Genomic DNA, 18837 nt, shown 5'->3' on the forward strand with positions numbered 1-18837 from the left:
CCCTTCTCCATACATTTTCTAATCCTAATATGCACCGTTTTTGAGATGGGGCAACCAGAACTGCATGCAGTATTCAAGGGGTGGTCATACCATGGACTCATATTGTGGCGTTATATTTTCTTTTAATATCTATCCCTTTCCTAATGGTTCCTAACATTGTTAGCTTTTTTGACTGCCACTGCACATTGAGCGGATGTTTTCAGAGAACTATCCATGATGACTGTAAGATCTCTTTCTTGAGTGGTAACAGCTAATTTAGACCCCATCATTTTATATGTATAGTTGGGATTATGTTTCCCGAGTTGCATTACTTTGCAATTACCAACATTGAATTTCATCGGCCATTTTGTTGCCCAATCACCCAGTTTAGTGAGATCCCTTTGTGACTCTTCACAGTCAGCTTTGGACTGAACTCTCGAGTAATTCTGCATCATCTGCAGGTTTTGCCACCTTACTGTTCACCCCCTTTTCCAGATAATTTATCAATACGTTGAAGGAATGCCCAAGGATATTTACCTCTCTCCACTTTGAAAACAGACCATTTATTCCTACCCTTTGCTTCCTACCTTTTAACCAGTTACTGATCCATGAGAATACTGTCCCTCTTATCTCATGACTGTTTACTTTGCTTAAGAGCCTTTGGTGAGGGACCTTGTCAAAGGGTTTTTGAAAGTCCAAGTAAACTATATCCACTGGAACGCCCTTATCCACGTTTGTTGACTTGCAAAGAATTCTAATAGACGAGTGAGGCATTATTTCCCTTTACAAGAGCTGTGTCCATCTTCCCCAACGTATCACGTTCATCTATGTGTAAAGATTTTGTTCTTTACCACAGTTTCAACCAATTTGCCCAGTATTGAAGTTAGGTTTACCAACCTGTAACTGCCAGGGTTGCCTCTGCAGCCTTATTTAAAAGGCTGTCTGCCAACAGGTTCCCTTTTATATTTTTAGCCCTGACCAGATTCAGCTAGGTTTCTCTAAAAGCAGCAAAGAGTCCTGTGGCACCTTATAGACTAACAGACGTATTGGAGCATGAGCTTTCACCCACAAAAGCTCATGCTCCAATATAGCTGTTAGTCTACAAGGTGCCACAGGACTCTCTACTGCTTTTACAGATCCAGACTAACACGGCTACCCCATTATACTAGATTTCTCTGATTATTAGTTACTTGTCAGGATTCTTGTTTCCTCTTCTACTAGAATGAGAAGTACAGAGAGACTATAAAACAAAGTCTTGACACTCAGAAGTTTGACCTGTTTGATTTGGTCTGCCTGTCCCTCGTACACAACTAGAAATATCCCTATAGGTCTTCAGGCTGTAGCACTACTTCTATTAATACTTTGCTCTGACACTCAGGAGATACAAGTTGGCCATGGGGAGTGTTAAATGGATACATAGCCAACACCCTAGGTTGTCAGTCTGAATCCAGCCCAGGTCAGTGCTGACGGAGTTATGTAGTGGCCAATGTGAAATTACTATTGTAGTTTCTGATCAGTATGAACTGTGTTCATTAGCATCCATACTGTGAGATTGCACAGAAAAACCAGCGACTGAACTGGTGAGGGAGGAAACATGCCCTGCTGCTAAATATGCCAAACTTTAGGCTACCATTTTCAAAAGATGACTACTGATTTCTGGGTGCCCAACTTCACACACATTAAAAGGAGCTTGATTTTTCAGGTCCTTTTAAAGGTGTCTCAAGTTGGGCACTCAAAAAAAATCAAGTCACTTTTGAAAATGGGAATAATAATCCCCAGGGCTTTTACAAGCACTAAATTCAACAAAATTCCAGAAGGTTCCTCTGGAACAAAATCAAAGTAGTGCAATATCTTGAAAGTTGCTGGTGTATGAGAAACCCATGGAAAGATTAATTTGGAAAAGCAACTTTCACTGATGCTAGAATCTGTGTCAGGCCCCTGAGAAATAATCAGCCAATGAGAATCATTCTCATGGTATAATATGTCTAATATGCTGTTCTGTCGGATGCTCTGTCACTTTATAAGCTTGGAAAGTCTTGGGCTGGAGTTCTGTGGAAGGTGGTAGAAATTTCCTTCCGCCCTTTGAAATCTATGTAAGCTCTTCTGAAGTTTGGTTATTTTATTTAGCTGCCTCTAGACTCTTATTGCAAATAATGCAATTGTGTGATCACATCACCATGAAAGTGTGATCTCATGAGGACATTTATTTGGTGCTGAAGACAGTCTTTGAAACTTGCAGGTTGCAGGGTAGTCCCATCATGAAGATGATGGGCAGCAAAACCCCTCTACATGAAACTAGAGCCACAGTGGTGATTGTAGGCACCCAGGTTTGTCCTTAAAGTGTTGCATCTCTGGGCTGGTGTAGAAAGCCTTTATGTGAAACTGGTACCAGGGGCTTGGTTCTGCTTTCTTTTTGACCTGGCGTTTTATGGTTCAGTCACTAACGCAGGGGTAGGCAACCTATGGCACATGTGCCGAAGGCGGCACGTGAGCTGATTTTCAGTGGCACTCACACTGCCCGGGTCCTAGCTACTGGTCCGGGGGGCTCTGCATTTTAATTTAAAATGAAGCTTCTTCAACATTTTTAAAACCGTATTTACTTTACATACGACAATAGTTTAGTTATATATTATAGACGTATAGAAAGAGACCTTCTAAAAACGTTAAAATGTATTACTGGCATGCAAAACCTTAAATGAGAGTGAATAAATGAAGACTCGGCACACCACTTCTGAAAGGTTGTCGACCCCTGCACTAAAGAGAAGAGAAAATACTTTGACTGCCTAGCAATAAGCATGTGTTATTCTTAGCTATACTCGGCAGGAAGCAGTATTATATTCTGACATGGGTTTCTAAGCAGCATGACTAGAGGAGTGTGTGGAATTTGCCTAGGCATACCTAGTACATCTCATGCCAGACAGTGTCACATGATTTTACATGGACAGGCATCCTTAGACTAACATACTGAGGAACTGCAGCCTAATACAGCAACAGTCTAGAGTACACTGGCTAATGGGGTAAGGGAAGAGAATAATTGTAAGAAGTGAGAAGGAACACAATTTTCATACCAGAACATTGTATCCTTTGCACTGGCCCAACCCCAGTGAAGAAATCGTCAGAGCGCAGGGCAGGGTGTTATTCGATCGCTTGCTATTAACAGGTGCATACAGATTTCCTATTTAGGATCTGCTGAGTTAGTGTGTTTCAAGAGCCATATGACTGCAGCATTCAATGGCAGTCTGATGAGAAACAGAAAAAATAAACCCAGGAGGGAGGAGGTGATGCAGAGTGCTCCCTGTTTTTCATGTGAAGGATAAAACGGCAACTACTGAAGGTCGTAGACAAGCACTGTAAAAGAAACATTACCAACTACCCCTGGAGAAGTCTGAAAGAGAGAAAATAAAAACCATGAGGGTGAGAGGGTGATATAGTAAGCCAAAAACTTTGGACTTTAGCTAGACTCCAATCTAAGCTTTCCTTCATCCTGCCAAAGCTGGGACAAGATGTCTGTGACTCAGACGTTTGCATCCAATCAGCAGGACCAAAACACCTAGTGTTGCTGGGATCTGGGACTCCTTGATGTCAGTGCTCTTTCAGCAGAACCAGCCCGCCACTGGTAATGGATTCGTCATGCGGTGCTAGATAAGTTGCTAACATTCTTATGTCGTCCACCTCTCCCATCCCAGCACCTACCTTGGAACATCCTGCACCCAAACACATGCCGACAGCATGCCTAGAGTTACTGTGCTCAGCTGCTAAATATCTCAGCCGGCTCCACTGATGCAACCTAGGGCCAAGACCATTCCTGTGAGAATCACGGGGCAAGAAGGATCTCAGCACCCAGCAAACTGACACAATAGAGTCCTTCCTTTTACATCATGAGCTGCCTCTCCCATAGATTAGGGAGAAGGTCAGGTAAACCTCTAGTCAAAGTGTTTGGACTGTCTCACAGGTACGAAGTATCAAACCAGAAAGATGTAGGTGCTCACTACAAATTTCCTAGTAGAATTTAAGGGGTTAATGAGTAATATGGCACCCTCCTTAACCCTGTTTTCCAGGGGAAACAGCAATCCAAGAAAACAAAAGGCCAAATTCTACCATCTGCTTCATCAATACAATCCCCATTGACTATCTACAATGGGGGCTGCTTGGATGGGACCTAGAGCAGAATTTGAACCAGAGGTTTGAGAAGGAAAATTAGCAACTGAACCCCTCCCCCACCCAAAAAAAATGCTTGGGATGATTGGAGTAAGGAGATAAATAGGGGAGAGTGCTGAATGGGGGAAAGAGATAACACAGGGAGGAGAAGCATCAGACAGAGACAGCTGAATGAAACTCAGTGAGGTTACAGAACTAGCCTTCCTAGAAATGCTTCCATTTTACATGCAGAAGGTGACAAAAGAGAGTGACTCTTTACATTAACAATAAAAGTGATCTGGCAAGATCCTGATATCCTCTTACAAGCTAGCTAACAGTGTGGGAGAGCCAACCGTAGCAGCGCTGCCCCACACAGCATGTGGTAATAGCAAGCAGCCCACGGTGAATGCAGGAAGTCATCAGTGTCTCAGTTTAGCCTCTCCACAGCACTTAACCAGCGCCAAGCCCCTAAGGGGGCACCGAGCATCTAATTCCCTCCACCCCCTCTCTGAAGGTGCACTGGATACTTGCGATAGCTCAGTTCCCCACAGCACACACCGGCCATTCCTCCCCTGAAGGTGTGACTCATCCTCTGTACTTTGAGCCTCTTGCCCCCCACAAGCCTGCCGAAAAATGACTAAAGGCTCAGAGCCTCTGCGGATAGTTCTTCTCCAGGAGCGACCCCCTCACTTTCCCTTCCTTTACATTTCTTTCCCCTGCAAGCTCCCAGCACCTTCGCTTCACCACCTGCATCATTACATTCCCTGTGGGATTGAAGGAGGAGAAGAAACGTGTGCCTTGGCAGCCAGGATCACAAGATTACAACCTGGGGGCCTGACCCTACAAACCCTTCCTCCTGTGAGTGGTCCCATTGCCCTCAGTGGAACTACTTGTATAGCACACCATGAAATATTTGCAGGATAGGGCTTCTTGCTTTACTCAGCTGGATTAAGTCAGCCAAGTAGGACCGAGCTCCCATTACACTCATTTGGGCCTACACAATGAGCCCTGTGTCAGCTAACCCCTCTAGAGCCCGAGCATCTGTCTGCCTCTGGTCCCATCCCTGCACTGCTGCCTCGCTAAAGTTTAGGCAGGGGACTATTGGAGCTGCAGCAGCTGGAACATGCTGTCACTCTAGTACTTACAGCTTATGCAACTGGGGTCTCCCTGGCTTGAAGTGGTTTCCATCATATACAGGGTTTACAGTTTGGTTCAGCACACCCACTACACAAATTGTTCCAGCACCCCTGCCATTACATTACCATTCACAGTCTCTAGGCCAAAGTGGAGAGATGAAAGAGTGTCTCCCAATGAAGTTCTTTATCCAGAAGCACTGGTAACTAGTTTGGTCACACTTTGAATAAAGGGTTAGTAGATATTTTAATCAATGGTTAATCCATTGTTAGAGAGTTTGACAGGTCAACAAGTTGCTTATAAAAAGTATGTATCTATACTAGGGCTGTTGATTAATCAGAATTAATGAATGAGATTAATTTTTGAGTTAATTGTGATTAAAATTGATTAATAATGACTAATTTTTAATCACACAGTTAAACAATAGAATACCAATTGAAATTTATTAAATATTTTGGATTTTTTCTACATTTTCAAATATTTTGATTAAATTACAAACAGAATACAAAGTGTACAGTGCTCACTTTAGATTTTTTATTACAAATATTTGCACTGTAAAAATGATATAGTATTTTTCAATTCACATCATAAGAGTACCGTAGTGCAATCTCTTTATTGTGAAAGTGAAATGCACAAATGTATTTTTTTTTGTTACGTAACTGCACTCAAAAACAAAGCAAAGCAATGTAAAACTTTAGAGCCTACAAGTCCAATCAGTTCTACTTCTTGTTCAGCCAATTGCTAAGAGAAATAAGTTTGTTTACATTTACAGGAGGTAATGCTGCCCGCTTCTTATTTATAATGTCACCAGAAAGTGAGAACAGACATTCACATGGCACATTTGTAGCTAGCATTGCGAGGTATTTACATGCCAGATATGCTAAACATTCATATGCCTCTTCATGTTTTAGCCACCGTTCCAGAGGACATGCTTCCATGCTGACGACGCTCATTAAAAAAATAATGCATTAATTAAATTTACAACTGAATTCCTTGGGGGAGAATTGTATGTTTCCTGCTGTTTTAACTGCATTCTGCCATATATTTCATGTTATGATAGTCTCAGATGATGACCCAACAAGTTTTTCATTTTTAAGAACATTTTCACTGCAGATTTGACAAAATGCAAAGAAGGTACCAATGTGAAATTTCTGAAGACAGCTACAGCACTCAACCCAGGGTTTAAGAATCTGAAGTGCCTTCCAAAATCTGAGAGGGACAAAGTGTGGAGCATGCTTCCAGAAGTCTTAAAAGCGCAACACTCTGATGCAGAAACTATAGCACCCGAACCACCAAAAAGGTAAATCAACCTTGTGTTAGTGATGATGAAAATGAACATGCGTCAGTTCACACTGCTTTGGATTGTTATCGAGCAGAACCAGTCATCAGCATGGACGCATGTCCTCTGGAATGGTGGTTGAAGCATAAAGGGACATATGAATCTTTAGCATATCTGGCACATAAATATCTTGTGACACCAGGTATAACAATGCCATACAAATGTCTGTTCTCACTTTCAGCATTGTAAATGCTGCCCGCTTCTTGTTATCTCCTGCAAACGTAAACAAACTTGTTTGTCTGAGCGACTGGCTGTACAAGAAGTAGGACTAAGTGGACTTTCAAGGCGCTGAAGTTTTACATGGTTTTATTTTTGAATGCAGTTATTTTTTGTACATAATTCTACACTTGTAAGTTCAACTTTCATGATAAAGAGATTGCACTGCAATACTTGTATTAGGTGAATTGAAAAATACTATTTCTTCTTTTTTTTACAGTGCAAATATTTGTAATAAAAATAAATATAAAGTAAGCACTGTACACTTTGTATTCTGTGTGGTAATTGAAATAAAAATATTTGAAAATGTAGAAAACATCCAAAAATATTTAAATAAATGGTTTTCTATTATTAACAGCACTATTAATTGCGATTAATTTTTTTAATTGCTTGAGTGTCCTAATCTCTACTATCCTCTACCAGTGTGTTTCTAACGACCTATGAACACATACTATGTCTGCAGTGTAGAGTGGGCATTTCAGATGCAATGGTAGTGTGCAGCAGGGTTTCTGATTTTGCAACTATCAATAAGGTGGAGGGAGGATGCATTTGGGAGCGAGCCAATTGCTCCTTCAAGATACAGGGGGAGATTTTCAAAAGGCAGAGAAGGCAATCAAGGCACCCAACTCCTACCGAAAGATAGTGGTATGCCTTTGAAAAAATCTCACCGCTAGGAGATATTTGTGAAAGTGCATGTGTCTGTAGAAATTTCCCTATTACAGAATATAATTATGAACAGGGTAGGTAGGTGCTCATGCAAACATTTCCCTACTAGAGGATGTGAGAGAGAAAGATCACCTTAACCTCCCACACCATTTTTATTCTCCAGAGAGGGATGGTATGAGTTGACCACCCTTTTAAAAAATGGCATCAGGTAAGGGCAAAACAGGCTTGGCATGCATGTGTATATGATGCATGAGCAGACTGTGTGCCCAGCTCTAATGCAAAGAAAGCACGCCTGTGCATATTGCCTTACTGCTCCACAACAGAGGTAAACAACTGCTACTCAGGAAGTGCCCCCCTGCCTTAAGCTGCTGAAAGACAACCTTGTTGTCTTTTGAAGAGCTGACAGGGTTAAATACTATTTTCTGGATGGTCATGTCCACAATCAGAACAGAGGCTCAAAATGAAGAAGGTTGCAGAAAGCAGCTAAGATTAGATAGATTTAAAACAACAAACTGAAAGAGCCAACAAATAAAATCTTGTTATGTCCTGGGAAGCCAATTCAAAACAAGCAGATAAATGGAACTGGTTGGAGACAGTGGGAAGCTAAAGCACATCAAAAAGAGTATTTCCTGTGGAAAACCCCAGCTTCAAGTGGCTTTCAACAAAGAATGAAAACATGAATGGGGACAGCAGCTGCGCACTGGCACATGAATTTGTAGCAACAGGTGCATCCAACAGTCAAGGTCCAGGGCCTGCATCATGTGAGAATCTCCCCCTCCTTCCACTGTGCTTCACTGCAGGCTCCTCCCCTCCCCATGGCAGCACCCCAGGGAGCTCTTTTCTTAACTGACATTTAACAGGCTCTCTGAAGCTTTGGCCTCACTACTGACTCAAAGCAGCAACTGAAGGAGGGAGAACAACCAAAACTCTAACATTAAAACAACATCCAGCTGCTCCACTCCCTCTGCCAACATGGAATGGAGAAACTTGGAGAACATAAACACTGGGAATGAGCATGCACGCCAGCCTTGTCACGGGGAAAGCAGCTTCATTTCTGGGAAGGAAGATAGAGCCTTCCAGCATACCGCACCCAATGAGCAAAGATGTCTAGTGCTACACCCCATATCCCTTACAGCTTCCCATACAGCCCCTCCTTGATGGTTTCAGCACTCTCCCCACTGTGGGTAAAACTGACTGAGTTGGTTGTTACTTTACCTCCTTCACATGTATTCCCCTGCATAATAGCCTCTGCAGAACAGATCTCCACAGAAGACAAAATGGCCAATCTGCCTCCTACCAATCCCTGCAGCCTCACCAGATCTAACAACTAAGCAGGGCTTCATCCCTGGATAGCTCTACTGCTTCCTGCTGTCCCACAGTCATGCCAACATTTGTTAAAAATACCCTAGTAAATTTTGGGAATAAACCCTCACACTAGACACTAAAATATTCTGCAAGGGAAAGAACACAGCAGGCCAGTCTACATTACAGAACCTCCTGACTGTGAAATGGAAATGTTGTGGGGGAGAAAAAGCAGCGTATCGTGTACCAAGAAGGGAATGCCTTAATTATAAAAGTCATCTCAGGCTCCAGACTCTGGGAGTGGCAGGGAGCAGCTGAAGGAAATGCTCCACTACTATTACTGAATGGGAATTACTGTCATCACAGGGAAGCTAGGCAGATCTGTTACTGACTATAATTCATGAAATTTTAAATAAAGAGACCACATCCATTCTTGAGTGTCAGGAAGGCCAGTGGTAAGGTTCTCCTACTTTAAGTCTGATAGGCCCATGTTGGATTGCTGATTCTGTCACTTTAAAACATTACAAGCACCTGCTATTGGAGCCAATCCTGAGCACATGCATCCTTGCAGAAAGACTCAAAAGAGGGAGACAAAACCCTGGAGGAAACCATTTAGCTGTCCAATTGCTCGATTCTCTCAGATTTTGGAGGAAGATGAACAGCTCCTCCCAGTTTCCTTGTCCTCTGGGTAGCTCACCTCAGGCAGAGGGGCAGGGAAGGGACTCATTTTTTGCCTTGAGAAGGAAGTTGATCTTTGGGCCAATTGCTGGGGTAACTAGACACCTGGACTCTCTGCCCTTTCGGTCTCACCATGTTGGAGTTTATATTGAAAGAGGGGATGTGCTGAATAAAGGCCAACGGTGTCCACATGCAGAAGTCTACAGAAGGCCCTGGTGGAAGACTAAGACCCTTTGTGGATTGAGGAATTAACACCTTCCACCCCTATGTACAGCAATAGAAAACTGACTAGATGTGTCATTTTGGTGGGGGAGTGGAAGTTGAACTGAAACACTTTCCTATGAAGCAGATTATATTGGCTACTGCTGGTAGCAGGATATCTGACTACATGGAACATTGGGTCCAGCCTGGCATGGCAAGTTCTGCCTTTTTAATATTCCCTCAACAGGCAGTAGAAAGGGAAAGGATCCAAGTACACTGAAGCTAATGTTACATGCATTTACAACCAATCCATCTCTGCAGTCTCTGGGCACGCAAGGCCAGATTTTCAAGAGAGTTCAGCACCCAACGTGAATGTCATGTCAGTTGCGGAGCTCTATGAAAAGTCTGGCTCACTGAGGGCACATGTAGGGTGTATATCCAGGTGCATGGATCCATTTATGAACTCTAGCACAAGTCTGAGCAGCTGTTATCACAATCCAGGCATCCCCCCATTGTCAGAATGCACTCCAGTTATCCAGATGGCTGTAGTGCGACTGTACAACCCATTGTTTTGACAGGGAAGAGTGGTATGCTGGTGTTATGGGAGTTCAACCAGAGACTGTCTTTAGTATCCTCTGAATCTATACAGATCAGCAGCCTGCCATTATATTAGGGTTGTCACATGCAGTCTACTGAGGGCCTTATGAGAGAAGTGGATTGCGGTTCTAGGAGCAATTCTCCACCTAAAGGGACAGTGTTCTTATTTCCAAGTCTCTTCTCGTTCTCAAAACGGGAAGGATTATCTCCACACCTCTAAACCCACGAGCTCTACGACTATCCCATATTGGTGACAGCCACCTCACTCTTCCTTTTCTCCAGCATTTGGAAGAGGGCTGCCCCTTAAAGTATCTCCACCTGGTGGAGAACTATATGTGCAGATATTGAAGACATCTTGTCTGAGTGGACAGTAGTGGGGAAGAAGCTATGGGGCTCATTCTTCTTTCACACCAGTGGGGGCGGAGGGGGGGGAGGGAGGGAAATCAGGTAAACCTCCATTAAAGTCAACAGAGTTAAACTGGAGCAGATCTGAGGAGAATCCGACCCATACACAGTTTTGTCTTGAACAGGAATGGAGGATAATTTTTCCAGATGTCGTCCTCCCCCAGGTCCCCAGCCATGACAGCATCTCTTTCCTGTGTGTCTACCCCTGAGAATGCAGGAATGCTTGGTCCACACCCAGTACCCTGCAGTCATCATCATCTCCTCCACACACCCCTTCCCCCCCCCCGCACACAGCATCCTCAGCATTCCCCTTGCAGACAGACAGCTGATTTCAGATACACAGCACAGAGGTCAAACCTCATAAGAAAAGGGGACCTTGGAAAGCAGACATCCTGCTCAAGCCAATTCTCCAAGACTTGAGCTGCTGCTCGAGTGCAGACAAGCACAGTCAAATAAGGGTCTCCCCTTTCCAACAAGTCAGAATGCTGACCAATTACTGAAATCACATTAAACCTAACACACTCGCACACGCCTGGAAAACATGAGTCATGCTGGTCTCCACAATTTATTTTCCATTGCCGACTGTTCCTTCAGCTGCTCCATATTCCTGCAGCAGAGAAGCAACAATCTCAAAAAACAGCTACAGCAAGCAATCCCTCCTCTCCCTTATGTCCAGACCCATCATACAACTCCCTCCTGAAGTTAAACGTATTTAAAGGATATTAGTGAAAATGGGACAGGGGAAACTCTCTTTACTGCTTGCAGAGAAAAGATGGATTTCTTTTAAAGATGCATTTCATTTTAACTCCTTTGACTCTAGGATCTGAGATACATGCAATACAGGTTACATATAATCAAACAGGATTTGCACATGCATGTCATATCTTGCTAGTATGAGATATTTTAGCCTACACTTTATTCCATATATTGCCATAATGAGCATTGTGATGGGTTGGATCACAGAAACCCCCTTGGGAAATGTCAACTGATGTGCCAAGACTACTTCTGCCCTGCCTTCCCTGACAGCCTGGGACTCCAGCACCCTGTCTTGCGAAGCCAGACACGCCAGTCTGCTCCAACACAGACCCAGGGTCTGAACCACATGCCCCAAAGCTGCAAACTTAACTGAAAGCAGCTAACAGTAGTGTTCCTGTCTTTAACACTCAGATGCCCAACTCCCAATGGGGTCTAAACCCCAAATAAATCCGTTTTGCCCTGTATAAAGCTTATGCAGGGTAAACTCAAATCGTTCGCCCTCTATAACACTGATAGAGAGATATGCACAGCTGTTTGCCCCCCTCAGGTATTAATACATATTCTGGGTTAATTAATAAGTAAAAAGTATTTTATTAAATACAGAAAGTAGGATTTAAGTGGTTCCAAGTAGTAACAGACAGAACAAAGTGAATTACCAAGTAAAATAAAATAAAACATGCAAGTCTAAACCTAGTATAGTAATAAAACTGAATTACAATAGACCCTTAGTTATATTTCATATTTCTAGTTTCAGATACAAGAGTGATACATTTATACAAATAGGATGACCACACTCAGTAGATTATAAGCTTTGTAATGATACCTTACAAGAGATCTTCTGCATGAAGCATATTCCAGTTACATTATATTCATACTCATTAGCATATTTCCATAAAATATAGAGTGCAATGTCACAAGCATACATTATGTTTTTAGGATGCCTGCTGTGACGCATGGCTAGAAAAGGTTAAACATTCTGCAAAATAAATAACCCACAGAAGACATGTGGGGAAATAATGTTTGTGTTATTGTGTATTTACATATGTATGAGTAGGGCGGACAATGTAATCAACAGTCCCTGTCTATACTGTATTCTGATAATTCAGAGGTCAAAATAACATCCTATCATGTAAATGAATTGTAAGCACAGGATATCTCGGTATTCATCTCTTTGAAATATACTGTGAATGGTGGAGGAACAAGCAAATGGCCTTATGTTAACTCATATAGCTAAGTACCAGTGATGGACCTCCTTCAAAGTCATCCTGACTTTTGTTCCCTGAGGAATTCCAACTTGTCAAAAGACATGAAATTGTATAAAAGATGCTTGGGTCCTGATTCTGTCATCTCAGATTTGCTTAGACTTCATCGGGGAAGTTTGAGTCACAAGACTGAGGTCCCAGTTATGCTGGTACTCTCTGAATATGAGATTCAGACATTGGACTATGACCTATAAACTGAATTCTAAAGGAACTCCTTGCAACTATGAAGCTCACGATCTCTGCTATGAATCAGCACCTCCATGCATTGAACTCATGTCTGTATATATATTGATATTTTAACCATACTCTCTCGTTTTTTAGAAAATTTTAGTTTAATTAATAAGAATTGGCTGTACCGTGTACTTGGGTAAGATCTGAAACATTAATTAACCTGGGAGGTAAAGTTTCCGTCCCTTTGGGATTGGTAGAAGCTTTTCTTTTATATGATTAAATAAGATTTACATAAATTAACATCATATTTGACATGGGTACCTGGATGGAGGCCTGAGGTTGGATCACTTTAAGGAAACTCTGTTGTTTGGACTTCTGAGTAACCAGTGAGGTAATAAAGAAGCTGTTTTATGCTGGTTTGGTAAATCTAAGTATTTGAATATCCACTAGCTTTTTGGGGTTTGGCTGCCCCATTCTTTGGGGTTCACCCTAACTTGGAAACCATAGTTGGCTCCCCACTAGGACCCCGGTCACACCGGCATAGGAACAGTGCTTTCTGTCTGCATTTCTGGGTGTGTCATGCTTCGTTGGAACAGGACAAGTTGTGCAGGTACCACCACCAATGGAGATGCATACAAACCTCACTCCCTCCACACTCACCCACCTACTTCTTTCCCGGCACTACTTACCAATATAGAATGTATTAGGGGCCTGCTTGTCACCTAGATGCAAGTACAGGATACTTGTGGTCTGCGAATCATGACGGAGCCAGAGCGCCACACCAAGAATGATTCCTCCTGCAAGCTGGGTAGAAACCAGAGAGAAGGGTACATAATTAGCAACACTCATTCCATCACATGTCCCATCATACAGTCTATTTACACACAACAAAAGTCCTTCCAGAGGCCTTACCCAACATGCAGGGCACTGGCAGAGCATATATAGAGACAGCTCTCTCTCTACTAAGCTTGTCCAATATATGGCTCTCATACACAGAGCCACAGGATTCATAAAAACAGCTCACTTGGGGTGCCCTTTGTCTAATATATTGACCATACGCTCTCCACCTAATGACCTTGTCTATTTCCAGTTAGGAGTTCTCCTACTGATTCTGCAGTCAGTCTCTCTGCACATAGATCTTTCCCCAGATCCTCTGAGAGTTACATATGAGGGGTTGCAGAATAAGGCCCTTCATCACTAGGCTATCCAGGCTGAGTTTGAAGAGAAGAGTGACAGATTTCATGGCTGAATGACAGGTCTGTTCCAGGCACAGGAGTGGCTCCGGAATGCCTATCCCAGTCCATTTCGCAACTAGTAGCTGCTCAAGAGTATGCATTTCTTTTTATGTGTGGCTAAATACTTTTCAAAACCTCTCTCTTTTGCTGGAGGTTGGAAGGAAAAGGAGGAGTGAGAGTTTCCACCCTAGCAGCACATGGGCAGTATTTCAATGTAACGATTCCCCCGAGCGCTAGGCCAAAGAATGACTAACATGCCTTCTGGCTCTCCAAAACCACAAAGGCGAGGATCTGTCATAATGGGATGTCTGGCATCATGCCCCTAGGGACAGTCTATCTCTGGTTCCCATTAGGAACAGGGGCAGAGTGCACTGCACAGCAGGATGTTAGCCATTGGGTAGAAGAAATCCCCATCCGCACCGAGCCTCTAAGTTAGAGGTGCATCCTATGGGTTTGGCCCCATACAATCCTCTCGAGCCCCTTCAGAATGTTGTATGCCTCTTTTTGTGTGTATGTGTGTGTGTGTGTGTGTGTGTGTGTGTGTGTGTGTATACACACAGACACACACAAAGAGGTATACAAACATTATATATATTTAAAACAAAAAAAAAAGACAGACCTAGTTTTTCCAACCTCTGAATATTTTAGCTCCTTACATTCCTGTATGTTTAAACTGGAAAACGCACCAATCTCCTTCTCGATACCAGACCAGACATGTGGGCACCATCGACGGTTTAATTGTTTTGACCTTTCATTTATATTGTATACAGCATCTTTCATCCTGAAGATTTCACAGTGCTTCCCACTGTCCTATTAGCACAAGGCAGATGATTCTAGGGTAAAATATTGCTAATGTGCAGTGGCTGCTGTTACAAGATTATTTTTTAGGAGGGTAGCTTTAAGGGTAGCTTTTAGACAGAGGTACAATTTAAGTTTAGTCCCACTGGAAGTGGAGATAGTAAGTCTGAAGACACATGGTATTGCTCATCTATGATGTAGGGACAGAACCAGTTTCTTCTGGTTTGTTTTAGATATCTTTAGCGACACATCCCAGGATTAACTATTTTTAAACATTGTGCTTATAGTGAAGTTATCTTACACTGGGATGTGCTATGCTTTCACACTTCACCTTTGGTTGTGTACCTGTTGTGACAGGAAGGGATGAGAAAACAGTTTCTAAAGTTTGTCAATTTCTCCTTCAGATCTGCATTCTTTTCCTACTCCCAATGCATGGTTGCATTTATCTAGAATCTAGAATTTGACCAGACACAGCGTAGCAAGTTTTCTAGTACTCCCAAAAACCACGGGCCACACGGAAAAGCTTTGATGACAATCAGCCTTGTAGAAGCATGCTTAACCGGTACATATTGATGCAAGGTAAGAACAAACAAAAAAAAAATCAAACATCCAGCACACGTGTAGCACGTTATCAGAAGATCCATATGAACTTGGAAAAAAGCATATTACCCTTCACAATTCCCCTTAAGCTCCCCGCTAGGCATTTAACAAAGCATTTTGAAGAGTACCTAAGTGACTTAGGCACTTCTGAAAATCCCCCCCCCCCCGGCTTTTTCTGTGCATCGATTTGACTGTAGCCAGTCTAAACAGCAGACACTGTTTTCTTCAAGAGATCTTTTAGATAGCTGATCTCCATCATGGATAGCCAGAGTCCTGTTTACTCTTCACCTTCCCACTCCTTTGTGGCATGTCTATTTCTCCACAGAGATGACAGTTGCCTCAACACATACATGAAGATCATCTTGTTCAGCAGGCAACCTGAGGACCAATAACCCGTTGATGGATGTAATTCATAGAGAAAGTATATATAGAATTGCACAAGTATCAAAAACAAAACATTTCTTAAGCTCAGATCTCTAACAAATATGGCGCTTGGCTGACAGTAACTTAGGCCACCTCCCTGCTTATTCAGAAACTGTTCCAATCTCATTTGTAGTAGCATTAAAACATGACTCAGCATCAATGTTCCTTGAGAATTTCAGAGGGTAGGACACAGTCTACAGATCTGGTTGTGCATCAGCTATAACTGCCATCTAGCATTTGTTGGTCAAGTTCAAGTCATTCATAAGGACAACTTTGTGTGTGTGTACACAAAGTCTTCCCTCCTCCCCCTTACAATTATCTCTGATAAGTGACAGTTTAAAAAAAAATATTTAAAAAAAATTAGTGGTAACTGATTGGACAGGGCAAGACATGGAATGACAGTCCAATGCTGACCTTCATTGAAGAAAATCTTATAGGAAGATGGAGCCACTTTGCATGGAAGGGCCGTATGCACATCTCCTGGATAATTTATTATATCTGTACTACTGGTTTATTCAGGAGATCACAATAGTAAGTTTGGACAAACAAAATCAACTCAAGTTCTTTCTCTGACAGGCATTTCCTGTACTTAACTTGAGAGTTTGAACTCAACTGGAGCTGCTGTATGCTCAGCACTACTGAAGATCAGGCCATTTATTTAGCCTAAATACAGCTTTAGGAAACTAATCTGAGGGATCCTTTTTTTTAAAGCCATTAAAACTATAGTGCTTCTATGGATACCACCATAAGTGCGTACTACTAAGAGCGTACTACTAAGAGGAACATAAGAATGGCCATCTAGCAAAGGTCCATCTAGCCCAATATCCAGTCTTCCAACCAATGCCAGCTGCCCCAGAGGGAATGAACAGAACAGGTAGTCATCAAATTCTCCATCCCCTGTCGCCCATTCCCAGCTTCTGGTAAACAGAGGCTAGATAGGGACACCATCCCTGGAACAGCACAACTAGCTGATTAGACAGAAAAGGCTACCCTACCTAAAACGGCCTACTATACTGCAGCAGAGTAGAGGGACAAGAGTATGCATATACGTGCGTGCACAGGTGTTCCAGCTATGAAATCTTTATTAGCAGCCAACAGGAGGAGTTACTTTCCTGTACAGTCAATAATGCACTTAGTCCTGTCACACTCTTACCAAGGGTTTCTGTTTGGTCTCTGAGGATGAACTATGAAATTCTCTGGATTAAAGTTGATCCCAGTAGTGGATAACGAAACTAGACTCCCTGTATTGGGCTTAAAGGTGTAATATAAACACAAGTTCCATAAAATAAACAGGCACGTGATTGGATTAGAACTGAGGCATCATTTGTAGTCACTTTGTGCTAACAGGGAAGATGTGCCAGTCCTGATGCCATGATAGCACCCACAATTCTCTGAACAAAACATCCAGCCTTCTTGGGTAAGAGTATTACTGGGGGTAAGAGGAATAACAAAACACACCACCACCACCACCACGTGCTTCCTTGAAAAGAAGGTGGCTAAGATTGAAATATAATTGAAATGCTCATACACCAAAACTAGGGGATTACTTGAATGACTCCTTTTTAAACCTCTCTTTTTGGGAATGACTTATTCAAGCTAAATCTTTCCTAGCAGGACTTTTCTCTGACCCATTGACATGGTCATACTCATCTTATTTAAATAAGATGTTAGTTTCTGAAGTAAGAAAATCTACTATATTTAAAGGGAGATTTCCAAGGCACTTTTAGAACTCACTGGTGGGGCCTACTCAAACTCCATTTTATTTTAAAGGTTCTAGCCTTTGTACCAACTCATTTTAAAGGATACATGTGAAAGGAGGATGACATTTTTTTTAAAGACAATAACTCTTAAAAAGAGGGCTGATTTTTGACAGGATCCCTAAATTAGTTATAAGTACATGAGGGGTTGACAACAGGTTGTATGATAGTCCCATAAAAAGAGAGTCTTTGGTAGTAGTTCAAAAGACTGTAGTTATACATTTGCAGGCAGAGTCTAATGCTTGGGACCACTGCATAAGCAAATGTCAGCTGGGATTTTTCCAAGGTATTCAGCATTGGCCTAATTCGGCTCCCACTGAAATCAACAGAAGTGAATGGTAAAACTCCAATGGGAAAGTTAGACCAACACTGAGTTGTTTTGAAAAGCTCAGACATTATGGTTCTTATGGAACTAGCCACTTATTCTTAGACTCAAACATATGGGGAGAGTGTATAGCACAGACTCTGAAGTAGAGACGGCTTGACTTGTCCACTTACTGGTACCAGCATTCCCAGTAGCGTCAATGGTCCCTGCTGCCTCTGCAGTTCTCCTCTCTGCCTGATCCCTTAATCATTGCTTCTCCCCAGCTCCTTTAACAACTGCAGAATTTATTCTTTTAGTTGGAACATTTTGGCCAGTTTTAGCGGAATGCCTCCTTCTTATAACAGGGCAAGATTAAAAAAAGACCCACAAAAAACAAAATAGTTTTAGTTACATACAAGAACACAGACCCAAGTTTTCAATTAGATTGGAGTCAGCTTGAATGCGCAATGAAGTGCACAGAGCCACAGGTGTGCAATGGCAAACACCATTATGAAGGCAAACTGCATGACTGCACATGGAAATTGCTAGTTAGGAGCCTATGTCCACATATGCACAATCACTTAATCTGTGCATACAATTAAAGTAACTATGCAAGCATGGAAGTAAGTCCGTTGAAAATTTAGCCCAGTAAGTGTCTAGATATTTTGCCCAAGTCCATTTCCTGTTCCTCTTCCAGTTGAGCTGAGCTTTCAGTGCTTATTATGGATAGGGAAAAACATTGTATCCAACTACCTCTCAGAACTTGCTTCAGGCAGGCCAACACTCTCCCACTACTTGCTATGGAAAAAGTGATGGGGGCGGGGGAGAAGAGGGGAAATCAGTTAGGGTTCCAATTCAGCTCCAAGTAAGGTAGCTA

At 42.4% G+C, this 18837-nt stretch overlaps 1 protein-coding gene across 1 annotated transcript in view; it reads right to left on the minus strand.

The window, feature by feature from the left end:
• The window catches only part of CD81 (CD81 molecule), a 71411-nt gene that overhangs the window by 30072 nt on the left and 22502 nt on the right, over nt 1-18837 (minus strand). The window contains exon 2 of the mRNA XM_039536304.1: nt 13533-13647. Within this exon, the coding sequence (XP_039392238.1) occupies nt 13533-13647 (115 nt within the window). The remainder of the gene's footprint in view (nt 1-13532; nt 13648-18837) is intronic.

The sequence above is a fragment of the Mauremys reevesii genome, linkage group 4 (assembly GCF_016161935.1).
Source record: "Mauremys reevesii isolate NIE-2019 linkage group 4, ASM1616193v1, whole genome shotgun sequence".
Taxonomy (NCBI): Eukaryota; Metazoa; Chordata; order Testudines; family Geoemydidae; genus Mauremys; species Mauremys reevesii.